This window comes from Uranotaenia lowii, chromosome 2, assembly GCF_029784155.1.
Source record: "Uranotaenia lowii strain MFRU-FL chromosome 2, ASM2978415v1, whole genome shotgun sequence".
NCBI classification, from domain to species: Eukaryota; Metazoa; Arthropoda; class Insecta; order Diptera; family Culicidae; genus Uranotaenia; species Uranotaenia lowii.
The window spans coordinates 188,920,369-188,940,303 of record NC_073692.1 but is presented as its reverse complement, the minus strand read 5'-3'; the positions used below and the strand labels follow the sequence as shown (position 1 = coordinate 188,940,303).

Here is a 19,935-nt window from a genome sequence, read left to right as displayed (position 1 = left end):
GCTGCCATCACTGAAACTTTTTTAAAACCAGACATTAACTTGAAAAGCAATGCTTTCTTTAAAATTTTGCGAAATGATCGACTTGATCGACAAGGTGGGGGTGTAGCTATTGTCATCAATAGTCGTCTCAAATTTAGACTTCTTCCTTCTTTCAATACAAAAGTCTTAGAAACAATTGGAATTGAATTAGAAACTTCTATGGGGAAAATTATAATTGTTGCCGCATATTTGCCTTTTCAATGTAGCGGTGAACAGAAAAATTTTTTGAAGGGAGATTTACAAAAACTCACCAGAAATAAATCTAAATTTTTTATTATTGGTGACTTTAATGCAAAACACCGATCTTGGAATAATATTTCATCAAATTCAAATGGGAATATTTTGTTTAATGACTGCTCTGCAGGTTATTATACTGTTGAATATCCTAATGGGCATACTTGTTTCTCTTCGATTAGAAATCCTTCCACAATTGATTTGGTTCTAACGGATTTAGGCGAGCATTGTAGTCAATTAGTTACTCATGCGGACCTCGATTCAGACCACCTTCCAGTAACTTTTTCTTTATCCCAAAGTCTCATTGAAAACCCTTTAAAATCAACTTTTAACTTTCAAAAAGCTGACTGGGAGCGATATAGGAATTGTATTGAACGTAATTTAGATGTAAACGTTCCACTGAATTCAATAGAAGATATTGATTTGGCTGTAGAAAATTTGACAACTTCAATAGTCAATGCTAAAGCCGCTTCAATACCTAAAGTTAAACATAAATTTATTCAACCTTTGATCGATGATGATCTTCAGTTTTTGATACGACTGAAAAACATTCGTCGACGCCAATATCAACGAACTAGGGATCCTTATTTGAAATTTATTTATTGCGACCTTCAAAAAGAGATCAAACGTCGTTTAAATTTTATTCGTAATGAAAATTTTGCTAAAGCAGTAGAGGACATAAAACCCTACTCAAAGCCATTTTGGAAATTAACTAAAATTCTGAAAAAGCCCCAGAAGCCAATTCCTACTTTGAAAGATGGGGATAAACTTCTTTTAACTAATTCAGAAAAAGCTCAAAAATTAGCCCAACAATTTGAGTCTGCTCATGATTTTAATTTAAACGTTGTAAGTCCAATTGATGCTCAAATTTCCCTTGAATTTGGTGATATCCTTTCTAAACAAAATGTATTTGAAAATTCCTGTGAGACAAATATTGATGAACTTAAATTGATTTTCAAAAAATTTAAAAATATGAAAGCTCCGGGTGAAGATGGGATTTTCTATATTCTTATAAAAAAGTTGCCTGAAAGCACTTTAAATTTTTTAGTTAAAATATTTAATAAATGTTTTCACTTGGCTTATTTTCCCAATAAATGGAAAAATGCCAAAGTAACTCCAATTTTAAAACCTGGAAAAAGTGCTTCAGAGCCTTCAAGTTATCGACCAATTAGTTTGCTTCCATCTTTAAGTAAACTATTTGAGAGAGTTATTTTGAATAGAATGATGATTCACATTAATCAGAATTCTATTTTCCCTGATGAACAATTTGGTTTTCGTCATGGGCATTCTACTACACATCAACTTTTGAGTGTAACTAATATGATTAACGCTAGCAAATCTGAAGGTTATTCAACTGGTGTTGCTCTTCTTGATATTGAAAAAGCTTTTGACAGTGTTTGGCACAAAGGTTTAGTAGCTAAATTAGCTCGATTTGATTTTCCTGTATATCTCACCAAAATTATTCAAAATTATTTGACTAGCCGAACCTTACAAGTAAGCTATCAAAATTCATGCTCTGAAAAGACACCCATTAGAGCTGGTGTCCCTCAGGGTAGTATACTTGGGCCAATCTTATACAATATTTTTACTTCTGATCTTCCTGATGTACCAGAAGGAAAAGGTAGAAGATTATTTGCTGATGATACTTTGCTTTCAGCCAAAGGTCGAAATTTACGGGTGGTACGCAGTAGATTGCAACAAAATTTAAATTCCTTTTTGAATTACTTGAAAATGTGGAAAATTTCTCCTAACGCTTCCAAAACTCAACTTATTTTATTTCCCCATAAGCCAAGAGCTAAATTTTTAAAACCTAATGAAAATCATTCCATAACTTTTAATGGGGTTTCATTAGAATGGTCTGATCACGTGAAGTACTTGGGACTCACACTTGATCGGAATCTTACTTTTAAAAATCACATTGAAGATATTCAATCTAAATGTAATAAATACACTAAATCTCTTTATTCTCTCATCAACAGGAAATCCCGACTGTGCCTGAAGAATAAGATGCTTATTTATAAGCAAGTATTCCGACCAGCGATAATGTATGCAGTTCCAATTTGGTCTAGCTGCTGCGCGACGAGGAAGAAAGCCATCCAGAGGATTCAGAACAAGGTTCTGAAAATGATTTTGCGGCTTCCACCTTGGCACAGCACCGAAGATCTTCATCGGATTGCGGGCATTGAATCGATCGAAGAGATGGCCAACAAAATCATCTCTAACTTTAGAGGCAAATCGATGCAGTCTTCCATCGCAGAGATTCGTTCTCTCTACAATTAGTATAGTTTTAGGATAGTTTTAGTTTTTAGTTGTAAGTTTAAAAATTTTTTGACATTACAGGATGTTCTCCTACAAAAAATACTTGATTGTGCTCAGCAAATTTAAGTTGAATAAATAAACTTTAGTGATTAGTAAACTATAGGGCTCTGGACAGTTCATTATTGAACTGAACACCTAATTTAATGTAATAATGTAATATAAATGTAATGATGAATTGGTACGAATAAAGACATATTTAAAAAAAAAAAAAATCCCTTCTATCAATCATTTTGATTGGTCACGGTCCGCAGATATATTTGATTCGATTTACCAGCCCTTAAAGTTTGAATGATTTCAGAATATATTTTTTTCGTTTGATAGATACAGTTGCGTTCAAAAAAGAATGAAATCGCATGAAGCTGCGCACCCACTTCCAACTTTGACAACCTGCCATTTCTCTCTCGGTTTATATTTTTTCTTGAAAATTTCACACAATCTAGTTCAACTATCCAACTAACACTCCACAAAATTTGAAGTCTTTTCAATAACGAGAAACAAAGATACAGCTTTTCCCGTAAAAAAGGGAAATTTGGAGTTGATTCACTAAACTAGCTGTATCTTTGACAGTTTTCATTGAAAAATCTTGAAATTTGGCCCAAAGATGTAAAAATGTTTGATCTAATATCAGGCCAAGTTTCATCAAAATCGATGAACGTGATCAAAAATGGTGCCGGATTGAAAATTAGGTTCATTATCGCCTAGCAGACGATTTCATTCTTTTTTGGACGGATGTTTGTATGGAAAACATCGTAATATATGTATTCTTGGTTTTTTCTTTCACAAAACCAACATTTATTACAAAGAATGTTGTAACTTGATAGGAACTTCAGCCTTGCTTTGTTTAGAAATAGAAATTTTTCCAACAGAGCTGGTATTGAAACAAAAGAGCGAATAGAATATTCGCATTAATTGTGGATCAAATTTGTTTATCGGTATAATTAGCAGGTCATTTCTTTTACTCTGTTTTTCTTATGTTGAACCCTGTTGAAACATTTTCTCTTTCGAAACGTACGAATGAAAGTTGTAAGCAATTTACAACATTCTTTGTGATCACTTTTGGTTATGTGAAAGAAAAAACCAAGAATACATAGGTTACGATGTTTTCCATACAAACATCTGTCCAAAAAAGAATGAAATCGTCTGCTAGGCGATAATGAACCTCATTTTCAATCCGGCACCATTTTTGATCACTTTCATCGATTTTGATGAAACTTGGCCTGATATTAGATCAAACATTTTTACATCTTTGGGCCAAATTTCAAGATTTTTCAATAAAAACTGACAAAGATACAGCTAGTTTAGTGAATCAACTCCAAATTTCCCTTTTTTACGGGAAAAGCTGTATCTTTGTTTCCCGTCATTGAAAAGATTTCAAATTTTGTGGAGTGTTAGTTGGATAGTTGAACTAGATTGTGTGAAATTTTCAAGAAAAAATATAAACCGAGAGAGAAATGGCAGGTTGTCAAAGTTGGAAGTGGGTGCGCAGCTTCATGCGATTTCATTCTTTTTTGAACGCAACTGTACCTCAATGGTTTTACTTTGTCATGGCTGAATGTTTCATCCTACCCTTCGCGAAACCGACTTTGTTCTATGATCAAAGTTATGATTTTCTAAAACTTTAACCAACTTTTTGGCAATTTATTTAGTTTTTGATAATTTTTTCCCCGGGTTCTGATTGTTCCAAATCAAAAATGTCAAAATAACATGCAAAGTTTATGAATTGACCTTGAACTGTTACTTCATTATTCATCATGTTATTTTAAAGCAATTTCCGGTGAGGTAATAAAAAAGAGAGTTGTGTATGATCGAAAAGTATTAAAAATGTGGTTCGTGAACGTTTTGCTGAATGCCTTATACAGTGAGCGAAACAAGAATAGTGTGATTTGCTTGTTCGAATATGAATGGTTAAAAATTATCAAATTTTCCTTCTACAACATGTTTTAAATTGTTTAAAGGATAAATCAAGCATAAGTTTACTTCCATGGACAATTTTTGGACAGCAAATGGCGTTGAGGACCAACAATATGAATAAAAAAAAAAGTGCGAAAGAAAAGTAGTACCACTTATGTTTTCCTACAAAAACAAGATTATTTTTTTAAATTAAAGGTTGATAATAAGGCTTCTACAAACTATTTGAATAGATCCCTGCATTTTTAGACGATTTTCAGCATTCCAAAGGTTTGAAGGGGTTTTTAAGAGATGCTTCTCAAGTACTAAGGAATTTGATATTTGAGCTATAATACTTCACCAAACTGTTAACTTTCTTCATTAAAATGACGTCAAATGATGAAACAAACTTTCTGGGTTAATTTTAAATCAGGGAAAACAGGTTGGAATTAAAAAAAATTATTTATTTTATAGTAAACCACAATTTTTTTTTTCAATTTCAAGTCGTAGATGGCAGCACTATCTTGCAATTTTCAAAAATTAAGTCTCAATATCGAATTTCGCGGTTTATTTAGGCCCACATTCATCATTTCTAGGAAGTATCCCAACACATTTTTGTTGGGGTTTACGCTGAAGAAAGATTTTCCGGATTTGTAAAAAATCACCAGCACAAGAATTTATAACCGCCGAAGTTCCTGCTCATTTTAACTTCTGATTCAATTGCAAATCATATCAAATCATATCAGAAATTCACTTTTTAGTGTCCTTGATGCAATTCTAATTTTTTGATTTAGTGATCTTAGAATTTCCAAGGCGTTCACACGGTACCAAATACTTATTTTTCATACTTATTTCTCCCTCGAATCAAAATATAGTAGTTTATGTGAGAGTGTATAAAGGCGTAATAATATTTTCAAAGGACTTATTAAGGCACAAAATTTCGCAGTTTTCACAAAACGCCACAAAGAGTTATAATTTTTTTTCGTTCAATGTCCAATGTGATGATTCCACGAGGGGGTTTTCATCTTGATAGATCCCTAAATACTTGAAATTATTAACTTTTTCAATAGCAGTTTCATCCATAGCTGGATCAGTGGTTGGCAGTATCTTTTAACGCGTCGAATGAAGCTACATGTAATTTAGTCATTTTTAATAGTTGAGCAGAAGTAAGTTTGATTTAACGTAGTTAGATAGTAGTTTTCGATTTGTTTAATAATCACATTGGTGAGTAAAAAATTGCTGTAAGTATTATCAGCAAACAAGCGTGGTATACCCTGTTGTGGAAAATTATATAGATGGATAAACCATTTAAATTACAGAAAAAGTAAAATACCAATATTCTTTGTGGGAAACCGGTAAAAATTTTTTTTTCTCACTATATGTTTTTAAAATAGCAACAAACTGCTTACGCCCTTTTAGATAACTGCGAAGGATATTTTTAGCTGTTCCTTTTATTTCATAAAGGTTTAATTTGGACTGTCAGGATTGAAGGTGCTTTTTGAGTTCCAAAAATAATACCACAACAATGTTTTTCGATTCTTTTTTAGATATGATGGAGTCAACAAGTTTCTAGATAGCAAGAAGGGTACCCGAGCCTGAGCTGAACACAAAATGCAGCTTGTACAGTATACAATTCAGGTTTAAAAAGTCTACTATCCTATGCACAAGAAGCTCCTCAAAAACTTTACCGAAATCACGTAATGTTGAGATGGAACGATAGTTGTTGACGTCATGGAAGTCACATTTTGTTTGGCTCTTTAAATAAAAGAAGCATATTAGGGGAGATGGGGGCATAATGGCCACCTTAAGGAAAACGGTTATTTAACCATAGAAAATAGCTATAATATGGAGGTTCATTATTGTTTCGTGTTCAGACACTTGAAAAGTCTATTCCCTAACGGGCTGAAACGTGAAAAACTAGATGAAAACGTTAAAAAAAACATTTTAAAAAATTTTGCCAAAAGCTGAAAACCAGCCACTGTGGAGGCATAATGAGAACCCCCCCTGAGGCAGTATGAGCACCATTAATCAGAGCAAGATGTGCGTTTTTGCCGGGGAATCTAGCAGCGAATTCAATTCGATGAAGTCAGGTGAGTCGTAGATTCATCAAACAAAGCAATAACAAAATAATCTAGGTCTGTTTGTAGAATACAAACAATTCACGCACGCTCATACATTAAGTGCTTTGTTCGGAGGATGATGCTACTCGCCGTATAATGTAACAATAAAAAAATCGATCATGAATTGTGAATGGAAAAAGATCACCTCGAACAGAAATCTAACTCTAGTCTTTTGATTACCTCTCCGACACCTTACCAATAGGCTAAATTGTCGGATGAAAACTAGTCAAGGTGTGGCGCTATAAATCAATTTTAATTCGCTGCTAGATTCTACGGCAGAAAATGCTCATTATGCCTCGATAATATGATGCTCTATATGCCCCTAGTCAACAAATTTAAGTAAAAACGTGTTTAAAAATTGATAAAAGTGAAAAATCAAAAATTTTATGATGGTAAAAATTGAGAAACAATGTGTACATCATGTTGCAGTGCGTACATTATAGATCAAGGTTATTTTAAGATCATAAGAGCTTATTTCGTGGTGCTCAAAAATTATAATATTTTCGTAACTTGAGAACCAAGCTAGTTTTTTTTAAATATCTCTGTAAAGATGATAAGGAGATTCCTTTTTTTTGTGAAAAATTAATACTATAGGAAGTACGAAACAAATCCTCATGAAAATTTATTTAAGAAAATACGCACTTTCGTAGAAAAGCGTAGTTCTCATTATGCCTCGGGTGCTCGTTATGCCCTCATCTCCCCTATGTGTACACTAAGATTGCCAGATTTTTTTCAGCACGTACCCTGGCCGGACAATCCGGGCTATTTTCATCTAAAAACCTGGCAAAATCTGGGCATTGGTTTCCAAAATGTCGACAAAAAATCCGGGCAATATCCGGGCAAATTTGGTCCAAATTCATGTATTACTCAACACAAATCAGGGAAAAAACATGAAAAAAAATTATTCATCAGCAGTTTTTAAATCGTATTTTACGCTTTCAAAAAAAATTTCTCGTGGTTAAATTTATTAATCTTGTTCAAAAAAATTCTTTTAAGACGCATAAATTAAAAAAGTTTACAAAAAAATTTGTTTTTTTAATTATTTGTTTTGGCAAATACAGTAAATAAATCCGGGCATTTTTACTGAAATCCAGGCAACCGGGCAGGGCCGGACTTTTGTCAAACTTTGTGTTAAATATCCGGGCAATCTGACAACCTTAGTGTACACAAGTTAACACCATATGAAAATATTTATATGTTTACGCAGAGCGACGACGATGAAAGTTGGATTGAGATTTTTACCTCAACACACATCCAAAATATTCAGAGTAGCCCACGTTTCCTCATGGCCCACGATACCCACTTTTCCCTAATCAAATATTGTAAGCAACTCCTCTCAAACTCTATTTCAAACATCAATCGACGTAATTATTCGATTCAGCAAGCCTCGTTGAAAACTGTACCACTCGTTTCATAAACAACTATTTAAGCACAAAATCCAGTTAGAAAACTATTTGTCTACCTATTTAAAAACTATTCCAAATTATCTATCTTATTATCATACCCCAAATTCTTAATCACACAGCTTACACTTTGTCTCATCCCGAATAGAGTCGAACCTGCTCCTTCCTTGAAGTAAACAATCATTCACAAAAAACCATGCACCCTCACCATAAACACAATCATCGGTCATTACCTTAGCTGAAAGTCGGACCGGTGCTGCTGCCGGTGAAATGGCAATGCCCTGACGGCCGGTCTGGCGCAGGCTGCTGTCGATAAATAATTCGAAGGGGGGACCGACAATGACGTCGAAACAGACGGAAGTGGCACCACCCTCTCTGTGTTCATTGTAGTTGTTGCCGAGGAGCGCGGCCTCCGGAGCTGGTCATTATTAAAAAGCGGCACATAAACAAACAGAAACGGTGTCAACACCGGGTCCATTCCGTTACTGCGCACCTGATGTGGCAACGTCGTCGTCGATGCCGGCTGTTGATGTTTATCCACCGGAAGAAGATGGTGCGGGGGAGTCTGTTTCCGGTTGTGGTCGGCCGCCTGTTCCAGCTTCCGGTAACACTCGTAGGCCAGTTGAGCCTGTAGATTAGTGAGCAGATATTTCTGATCCTCGTCGTGCTGGTTCCGTGGGGAAACGGTGGGGTTATTGAAGCCGGTGCCTGGAACGGATCTCAAAAGGGACCACTGGCAACGGACACGGTTCAACTCACTGAGCACAACATCACTGATAAAGCAATTCAACTGATGGAATCCACTCGAGGACCCAGTCGACGAGGGTCGTTGAACGTTTGTTTGATTCTGGGCGAGTCTTTGTTGTTGCTGGAAAAAGGATTGTTGTCCGATTCGGTTCCACGGATGCATAACCACAACAGGGCCTCCACTTTTTGTGAAACGGCTCATCGCGCGGCGAATCTTACTTCGGTAGGCGATAAATTTATTTCCAAGAAGCCTCCCAGGGGAAAATCACAATCACACGCACTTCCACTGCCTAATATGCTAGCGCAGACACCAAAACAACAGCCAAATTTCACGACCACTCGTCAGGAACAGTCGCCTTCGAAGGAAGAACGCAACCAAAAACTCAGTTCCTGAGGACTGACGAACGTCGTCGTCATCGCCGTCCTCGTCGTTGTTAAGTTCCAGCAAACGAAAGGACGAAAGTTCCTGCAGCAGCTGGAGCTTGGAGGAAATGGCAACAACGAAAAACAAGACTGCACCACACTATCCTGCCGTTCCTGATGGCAACAGTTTCCTTGCTTTTGCTGGAAGAGGAAGACGATTGGCTGCACCGCACAGCACAACGCCATCCATCCCGGAATGGGCGAAAGCTCTTTGCTGCCCCCAGACTTCCCGGATTTTTTGCGCGCGGTGGTGTTCTGTCTGGCAAGGAAGCCAGGACTCGGGAATGATTACCTCCCAGGCAGCCCGATAGGAGCAGAAGTGCCATTCCGGAAAGCGCGGAAATGGTTAGGGTTGCCATTGAAGAACTTTTGGTTTATCCAAACAAAGAAAATGTATGTTTAAAGCCACATTATAAACATATCCTAGGTGAAATAAGAAACCTCAATTCAAAACATTGTTGTAATTAAATCAGTTTGTTTCAGTTTTTTAAAATTTAAAAAAAAGTTGCTGGTTTCAAGATTAGAGAAAAATGTGTTCTTGGATTTGTAAACTGGCACGTGAATATTAGAGAGGCCCTTCCTTATGCTTATACTTATGCTTATGATACATACACAGCCAGATCTTGTAAGCATCTCGGTGAGTAGTAAAAGTACATTTACTAATCATCTTAACTTGGCCGGGCTCACTGTGCAGTATTGGATCCAGAGACAACTGAAAACAAGGGAAGAAGAAATGTGGACAACAGTACTGTAGGGATCTGAACTCTTGGATAGTAATGCACTTCACTATGATCACTATAATTTACGTTTTATTTATTCACTCTTTAGCTCGCAACGGAAAACGCAACCGGTCTTCAACACGCTAAGTTATATCCCCCCCGTTCCCGGTCCTTGCGTAACATATCGCATGGATGCCTATTTAAATAGCAAGAATCACGTCACTACAAGTACCATACGTTTCCTTGTTTATAAAGTTTCACGTTGGAAACTCATTTTATAAAATTTACTTTGCTGCTTGATGCTGACTTTTGTGAGTTCGTATTGAAAGTACAAAGAAAAAAAAGTGGTCATTCGGCCGAAAGCCATTCGACCGAAAGCCATTCGGCCGAAGGTCATTCGGCCGATGGACGTTAGGTCGAATGGGTTATCTGGTCGAATAGGCCACTAGGCCGAATGAGTTATTCGGCCGACGACGGTTACCCAGCCAAAGGCTTTAAGGCCGAAATGACGCAAGGCCGAAATGATTTTCGGCCGAATAGTCGCAAGGCCGAATCGTCGTTAGGCCGAATCGGCGTTAGGCCGAGTTTTTGTAAGGCCGAACAGTCGTTAGCCCGAATGTATGCCAGGTCTATAAGACATACAGTGCGGAAAATTCGTTTAACCGCATGCTATTTTTGTTAGATTACGCTTCATGAGGCGATCTAGAACATGTCAACAAAACTATATACTATTAGTCATTGGGTGTGCAACTTAAAACTGTAATGACTCAATTTGAAAATTGTGTGTATTTTGAATACGATACAAAATTCGATTTTGGGATGGAAAATTCGTTTAATCGCACACCATGAAAAGTAAGAATTTCGCTTACCTGCGATATCAAAACTTTTGCGTTCTGGTCTTGGTCTTGGTCTTTTGGTCTTGTAGTAGTGTAAGTGCGCTTTGTTCTGCTTTCTGCTTAGTCGATTAAGGCATTTTGACGGTGTGATTTTTAAAATGGCGAAAGGTAGATACTTGAGTGAATCGGAGCAAACATTGCTCTTGAACTGAAGAAAACCGGTATGAGCAATCGTGAAATAGCAAGGAGAATAAACAGATCCGAAACAGTGATTCGAAATTTGCTGAAGAAAGGTGAAAAATACGATGAAAAGAAGAAAACCAAGGGAAATACCAAAATCAGCAATCGTGAACGAAACCGAATTCTGGAGCTGGCTCGAACTGGAAGGTACAATGCAACCGAAATCAAGAAGGAACTTGGATTCCCAATTACCAACAAGCGAATTGCGCAGATACTGCGAGGTTCTGGACACTTGAAGTACACCAAAAAGGCCAAGAAACCGAATTTGACTCAAGCTCATATTCAGGCGAGATTGGATTTCGCCAAAAAGTACATGACTTGGAGAAATGAATGGAATAATGTGGTGTTTTCGGATGAAAAGAAATTCAATCTAGACGGGCCTGATTGTTGTTCATACTACTGGCAGGATTTGAGAAAGAAACCCGAGGTTAAGCTTACTTGAAATTTTGGAGGCGGGACGCTTATGGTTTGGGGTGCTTTTTCACGTCACGGAAAAACCCCTATTGCTACCATTTCTACCAGGATGAATTCAGAAAGGTACGTGGAACTCCTGGAAGACGTTCTGGTTCCATTTGCTGAGCATTTTATGCCAGAAGACTTCATTTTTCAACAGGATAACGCAGCCATCCATGTCAGCAAGACAAGTATGCGATGGTTTTTGGAGCGAGACATTACGGTTTTGGATTGGCCTGCTCGCAGTCCAGACCTAAACCCGATAGAAAACCTTTGGGGCATCCTAGCTCGGTTTGTGTACAAAGGTGGGAAGCAGTACGGATCTGTTAAGGAATTAGAGGCTGCTGTGAGAGAATGCTGGCTATCAATTCCTGAAAAAACGCTTGAAAATCTCTTCAATTCAATGCAGAACAGAATTTTTGAAACTATTCGCCAGAACGGAAGGCAAACCAAATTTTAACCACATTTTACTGTTAAAATGTTTGAGTAATTTTTGATTAAATAAATAAAAACTAAAGTGCGTTTAAACGAATTTTCCTCATAAAAATCTATTTTTGTCTCTATTTTTGTCACATAAGAACTTAAATTTGAAAACAATACAGCTATCGACTATTCTTTAGAGTACTCAACATTTGGTACTGATTAGGTTCAATTATTGTAGGCTGGTTAACCCGAATGTTAAAATATAGCTGTGCGTTTAAACGAATTTTCCTCACTGTATTAACGCGTGTTTGCATGTTGGGGCAAATGGCAGCTAGGCCGAATGGTCATCAGGCTGAATGGTCGTTAGGCCGAATGGCTGTTAGGTCTAATCGACGATATGCCGAATGGTCATTAGGCCGAATAGCCGCAAGGCCAAATGGCAAGGCAAATGGTCGAGTCCGACCATTGTATCCATTCGGCCTGATGACTATTCGGCCTAACGACCATTCGGCCTAACTACCGATCGGCCTAACATACCAAAAAGCGATAAAATGTCTTATACGCCTAGCATAAATAAGGCCCAACGACCATTCAGCCTAACCACCATTTGGAATAGTGGCCATTCGGTCTAACGACTTTCTAGCATTAATTCGGTTTTACGACCATTCGGCCCAATGGCCATTCGGCCTAATGACCATTTGGCCTAACATCCATGTGCCCAAATAATATTTGGCCAAATAACCTTCGGCCAAATATCCCATTCGGCCTATTGTCCTATTCGGTCACAGGATTTTAACCACCTCACCACCACCACCCCACCCCCCTCCTACCTGTCTGCTACTTTTCGGTCCAATACTTCTCTTTTGAATGATACTGAGGGCAATTTAGTGGATACAGCTGTTTCTAAATCAACAAAACTTTATTATTCTTTAGCTTTTTAAAAGCGTTTTTACTGGAATTTCTGCTAGCAAAATCTGACAATAACGAAGTAATACTATCATGAGATTGAACTTAAATTATAATCGGTTAGATAAAATCGTAGGTTGCGAAGGGTACGTACAAAATTGTTTTTTTTTTCAGGCTTTAAAAAACAAAAGTTGTTTTTTCCACAGAGACTTATAATCATTATATTCTATACAAAACAATCATCAAATACATACTTCAATGTGCTAGGGGCTTTGCCACGAAAAGACATGGTATAGGATTCAAACGCGAGAATTTGTTTGAAATATGATTCTACACAAGTTTTGTCGTTCATCAAAAATCATCTGTCTTATAGCCTCAGAGCTTACGAGCTCTAGAATTAGAAAAAAATGTTGTTTGAGGTTTGGTTTGCATGAATCATAACTAGGCAACTCTTTCAGCTTGCAAGTGCTGGTATGAGACTTGACTTCCCTGATGACCCTTTACCGTAGTTGCCGATCATGTGCTTCACACCAATGCTTGATCTGAACTTTGGGGATATTTTTAACTGTATTTCATACTTTTCCATCACTAACACACAGTAATTCTTTGAATAATTAACAGTTTTTTCAGCTATCAATTTTATAATGACGGATTTTGAAGGAAATTGTTATTTGGAATTCTCAAGGGTAGGAAAACAAGTCTTTGTAGTGATGGATTCAAAAGGACTCAAAGCTATAATTGAATTACAATTACAGTAGTTTTTCGATTTTATCGCGGTCAAAAACAAATTCACCGTGAATATTGCGAAACTAAAAATTAAAGTGTAAAAAGTATTTTTAATGTCTTTAATTAAAAATTTATAATGATTTTAGTTGTGGAAACGTTTTGAATCAATAAATTTTGATCATAGATGTTATTATCATAGATTACTAAACACACAAACACAGGATCGATTTCAGTTCAAATTATTCTTCTCTAAGTAATTATAAGATTTATTCATGAAATAAAACCATGTAGATTATCAATTTGATAGTCTAAATTCATCTTATCAAAGTGAATTATTTAGTTTTTATGGTTAACGACTGTCGTTATCTCTTATGTTGAATTTGAAAAAAGAGTTTAAAGAGAAATGCATCAAAATATATTCATCTGCAAATTTCAAATTTTAATATTTTAATCTTCACACCATTGATTAACTAAAAAGTTTACATTTTCGAAAAATATTTGTTCAACTTAGAGATGTTTCTCGAAATTTGCTTTATGAGTATTCCTTTATTTTTCTTATATCGAATAGCAAAATTTTATTTTATTCTTCCAAAATTATCCATTCAGACAATACAAAAAGCTGTCCAATCAGGATTGCGCGCGCCACCCTTTCAAATAAACAAATTAAACAAAGAAATCAGAAACATTTATCTCTTTTCCAAATCGCATAAATTCACCCACATTTTTATATGATTCACATAACCACAAAAGTTTAATTTTTTAGAGCCACAGCACAAATATCAACAATAGCATTAGCGTTACGATAAAAAAAAAACTTATGTCGATTATAACAAGTGTTTTTAAAATCCAAATGACGATTTTAAACACAATACAGCTTAAATAAGCAGTTAAATGGCAGTTTCATTTTATTGAATACCTGTATACCATAACATAAACTTTAAAAAATATCATGAACAAAGACGCTCTACGCTTTTGAACGTAAATAAAGGTCCTGGAAATGGTTTCTGAATGATTCCTAAAAATGCGTGATAAAATCGAAACAATATCCGTGATAAAATCGAGCGTAAATTTGGCGAGTATTGATAAAATCGACAAAACTTTTGTGGTAGACTCAACCTTCTCCGATTTTTACCTTCAAAATGGTTGGTCCGTGCTAGATGAAAACGCTTCTAATGAAATCTCTCCTCGAATATTTTCTACTCCTGTCATTGTTTTCTAATCTTTTTTTTTATCCATTTATGATTTTCAGAAAAAAAATACTTTCTTACTTAAAGAAAATGACATTCACCGATAAGGCTGTAAAAATTAAATAGGCATCACTTTTATGAATATTCACTGTCTTACACTGGAAAAACCTAAATTAAGCCTCAATTAATTTTCAATGGTTGAAAGCAGAAAATCATTCAAATATATTGTTTTTTTATTTCCTTCTCTCAAAATAAGCAGCATTTTTTAAAGTTAAATAACTTGTTTTGTTTTGCACTTAAGATTGCCAGAATATTTTCCAGACATATCCGGACCGGGTGAATCTGGGCAATTTATTTTTAAAACCGGGCATCTAATTGCAAAATTTTCAAACCAAAATCCAGGCAACATCCGAGAAAATTTGGTCAAAACCACGGAATTATTCAATAAAATTCAAAAATAATTTTTTACATCAAATCATAACAGCTCATTTTAAATCGTATTTCAAGCTTCCGAAAAAACGTTCATGATTATTTAGATTAATCTTGCACAAAAAATCGTTTCTGGACGCCAAAATAAAAAAAAATAATAGCTGAATTTAATTTTTTTGTTCAATTCGGAAAATAAAGTGAAAAAATTTGTGAAAAGTCCAAGTTTTGTTCTATGAAATCCGGGTAACCGGGCGCAGCGAGTTTTTCTTAAATTTAGTGTCAAATATCCGGATAAGTTCGGGCAAGCCCGGCAGTTTTTCAAGCTTATCTTTGCATCACCATTAAAATTGGGTTCAGTTAAGCGTTTTTTATACACTTTCTAGCGATGTAAATATTTTTTTTATTGAAGATAACATTCTTTCAGTTATTTCCAAACGATGATGGCTCAATATTTTTCTACCAAAATCCCTTCAATATATAGCTTAAGAAAAAAGGAACTCCGGATAAAATTAAACAGGATTACCGAGCAAAAAAAACCATTTAAAATCAAACAATGAATGAATGGACGAGTTAAATTAAATAATCTTGATAAATGATCAGACACGGCTGTTTGAAAATATTAAAACTTTCTTCAAATTTGGGATTTAAATTGCTTTGAACTACAATATTTTCGACTGAAGTGTTCGCATTTTACAAAAATGTAAGTTTTCTTGAGAATGAAATTTTTAAAACAAATTATCCTTATTTTATTAATTTCTATGCACTATTTTAGCTAAAGGAACATATACATATGTATGGAAATGGTCATAAAAATTTGGTTTTCAAAAGATTTCAAATTGTCCCGCTTTTTCAGCTATGCCACGCTTTTTATTCATGAAATGTCCCGCTTTTCTCTAAAAGTATCTGGAAAGCCTAATTTAGTAGAATGTAAAACGAAGTTTACCAGGTCAGCTAATTACTTAAAGCTTTTTTGCAGATGGATTTGCATTCTTTGGTCAGATGAATTTGCCAACTAAGCTGTAGGGTGGTTTTCTGCTTCGTTTCGACTTATTTTCATTTGTTACACTATTCAAAGGATGTCCAGAAGTGATATGAAGCTAAAAAAATCATTTTTGTATCCAAGAACATATCTTTTCCTAAAGCACCGGAACCGGATCTATTGAAAAATACTCTGCTATTTTGAAGCAGGCAGTCAATGAGTATCTCGAGGAGATCAATTTCAAAGAAGGAATGGCGAAAAAGAGATTTTCTGCATATGTAGAAGAAGCTGCTTTCAAATGTTGCGCAGAATCCTAATGTAGGGTTGTTCGAATGTGGTATTGAACTGGAATAAAGTAAATATTTACACCAACAAATTTAAAATAGTGGAAAGTTTATTTTCTGAAAGTTAGAAAAGAATCTTTCTTCTAGAAAATTTTGATGTGCGACACCTTTTAGTACAAATAGATATATTGATAACTGGCAACCGTTATCTTTTGTGCTTCCTAGATTTTCCTTGCACGACTGTAAGTTCGGCCTAGGTTAAAGTGTCAAAGCCTATTGAAGAACTTTCCCATGATTTTATACTGAAATATGAGGATGTCAACCAAATAATCAGTAAACATGCTGTTGATAAATTTACAAATCACCTTTGGTATTTAAGCCACCGCTTGCTTGTGGCTAAAGCGGGCCATAGACTACACAAATTGGCCTGTACAAATTCGATGATTCCGCGTCGATTGTTTGATCTATGTCGCCCACACACTATACAAACATATTTCACGCGAACACAAATGATTGCTGGCGAAAACAGCAACAGCAACAAAAAAAACCATCTCCACTCCGGGTGGGAGAATGTTTTGTACAAAATATTTCGATCCCGACCGATTTTACTCCAACCGTTTGGGCGCTCATTCAAGCAGTGCCATACACTATGCAAATCGTGCTCACAGCGACAAAATTTCATCGAATTTCATCGCATTTGTACAAATGTTGTGTAGTCTGTGGCCCGCTTAAGAGAATTTCCATCAAGTCTTCTAAGCCTTTATCGTATACCAAACTTGCAAACCTGGTAGATCATTATTTGCAGTGTTATCAAAGTTCTCTTGACTCTTGTCATGGTATGAAATTTGGTGAATTAGACATGATTCAAATGAATACTTTTTTTTTTTTTTCAAGCAACACAATGTTGTTAAATTTGCTTTTACTCAATTCCACGACGAGAGGAAGGAGAAGAAGAAGAAGCTTTTGCTCAATAAATCAAGAAACATGTTGCTCCTGGAAAGGAAAAGAATTTGTTTATAAACAGCTAGAAACGCGAATAATTACATTTTTTCCAATATTTGTTCCCATTGATCCCATTTTAAGCATTTACGGTAGTAATTCATCGAATTTTAGAAAATGCCAGTCCAAACTGAAGTTCAAAATTGTCTTTCTATTTCTAATCCACAGTTTCCATCCATTGTCTTAAAACCTTAGATCTATTTCTCTTCAAAATTTGGTTTCATTAACGTAAAACGTTCGTATCTGACAACCCTAATCACCACCCGTACTTTTGTGCTTTCTTCCAGAGGAAGTGAAATGAAAGGCTTTTTTTTATTTCGCCGGTTCGCACACTGAACCCAGACAGCCAAAAGCTCATATCCACCAGCAGCATTCCGGGTGTGGTGCTTTTCCGTCTGCTTCCCGGGATCTAGACACCTCCCCGATCGATCCTCCTTCCTACTACACCCGATGAGGAGTATTTTGGACGAAGAAGAAAATTTGGCCACCCAAACCCTACCGATACTCACTCGCTTTTCCATAGTAGACGTTTCAGTGTTCTTTCTTCAGTATTGGTTGGAAAGTGCACTGACTAGCACCATCTGAGAGAAGTCAGACGTCTGACATAAGCCACGAGTTGATTTTTGACTATTTTGTGGTTATGTTACTAATTTCTTACCGATATACCAACTTAGAATGAAGCAATTTTTTTTAAATTGAAATTAATGGAAGTAAATTTGAGACCTGTTATTCAATGAATTTTTACTTGAAATTCAACCATTTTTTAAATTTTGGAAAACAATACTACTTAAAGTAACTCGTTTATCGAACCCGTTTGCCCGTATGAACGTTAAAACAAATACTACGAAAGCTTCCTCACTCGCTTCATACCCTGCGTCAAATTTGCTGCAGAAGAGCTTTGTCGGTGATGAACTTTTCTTCCTAGAGTCATTCCATCCCGCAGACTGCTCGCCAGGAAGTGGAGAAGTATGGTGCAAGTTTCCCGGCACCCGGACCAGAGACTGAAAGAAAGGCGGGTCAGGACTGATGGATTTGCATCTGGTTGTATGCTTGGGGAAGTTATTTGATATGTTGAGTCAAATCCAAAATGCCAAACCCAAAGTCAATGACAAATATGTTAAAAGTAGAACAGGTTTCATATATTTTGTGATTAAATTAATCAAACACAAAATATAAATTATTGAATTTTATTTCACCACTTGATTAGAAAGGATATGCTATGCTATGGTGTAAGAAGTATCGCAGAAATCAATGAAGCTAGCCAGACTGGGTGGGATGCAGCCAACAGTCTGCGGTCGTTTCCTTTAGTCGTCTTTCTTGTTAGTGACAATAAGAATGTGAGTGGCACGAGTCTTTGTTTTGGTTTGATTTTGCGGATGAGAAAGTATTGTCTGTAGAGCTTAAACAAAGACTTTTTTGAAGGATTTTCTTTTTACATTAACAGTTGTGTTTGGTAACTAGAACACAAATACATATAGGATCTTTGTGAAACTTACTGTTTCTTCGAAGAGAATTGATTTACTTAACACTAAGCGTACATCTTTCGAGGATATGATGGCTAGTTTCTTACAAACTATTTAACCCACAGAATGTGTACTATGTATGCCGTGATCGAGAGTCGATCTTATGATCGGTGGTTTAGAAGACTTGAAGGCTATCCTCTACGCCACGAGTGGTGGGTCAATATTAAACAGGATATATATGAGGCTCTGGAGCCAAAGGGATATAAGTGCATAACAGTCTATTTCGAAAAAAACACGCTTTAAAGTTTGTGTGTTTAGCCATCTTTCATTCATTTTTCGTGAATATGTATTTTTCCTAGAACGTAAAAGTTTGTAAATAGAATTCTAAACATCTGAAACAACTACCTGATATAGTTTGGGTAATTATAAGAATTGTTTGGTATAATAACTTCAGAATCGATCATTTTAAAATTTTAACACATATACTTTTTTACTAAGAAAGCCTTAAAAAAGAAAACGCACGTTCCACAGTGACTGAAATATTAAAAAAAAATGGAAAAACAATATTTTAAAGCCGTTTTATAGTAAATTTTTTAAAAATTCTAGCCGACAAGGTGTGGTTTGCTACACTTTCCACAAAAAATTAAATTAAATATGTTGAAATCATTGATACTAAGTTTTATATCATAGGCATGTTGCCAAACCCAAACCAAATTTCAACATAATTTTGAAGCGAACGCTTTAAAAAGAGAGCTGCAACTGGAGTTTCGAATTTCAGTACGAAGTTTATTTAATAATATTTTCTTAAAATTAATCTCTAAATTTGTTTTTTAAGATCTGAAACTTTTACTCTGATTTATAAGCTTCATAGAGTTTATAATCATGTCAAAATGTATGTTTTAATGATATGGACTTCCAGCCCTTTCCCTCTTCCAATACAAGAAGTGCTCAAGAGTTAATAAATATAATATGAATGAAGTCTTGCCTCTTTCTTTTCGACTCCACCCAGAAATAAGGGAGGGTCTCACATTATTCGTACGCAAACACCCACTCTTCCTTTTGCTTGATAAGTTCTCGATTCATGCCAACAACCTTGAATGGAAGCCCTGATTGGTTAAT

The 19,935-nt window shown here is 35.7% G+C and overlaps 1 protein-coding gene across 3 annotated transcripts in view; it reads right to left on the bottom strand.

Annotated features, from left to right (window-relative positions):
- LOC129748297 (protein gustavus) overlaps positions 1–19,935 on the bottom strand; it is a 738,224-nt gene that overhangs the window by 338,856 nt on the left and 379,433 nt on the right. Inside the window, exon 1 of one of the 3 annotated variants that reach the window (XM_055742839.1) lies at positions 8,236–8,733. The exons of the other annotated variants lie outside the window; for them this stretch is intronic. Coding sequence (XP_055598814.1) covers positions 8,236–8,480 — 245 coding nt within the window. The 5' untranslated portion in view covers positions 8,481–8,733. Of the gene's footprint in view, positions 1–8,235; positions 8,734–19,935 lie in introns of those variants that run through there. 3 annotated transcript variants of the gene reach the window in all.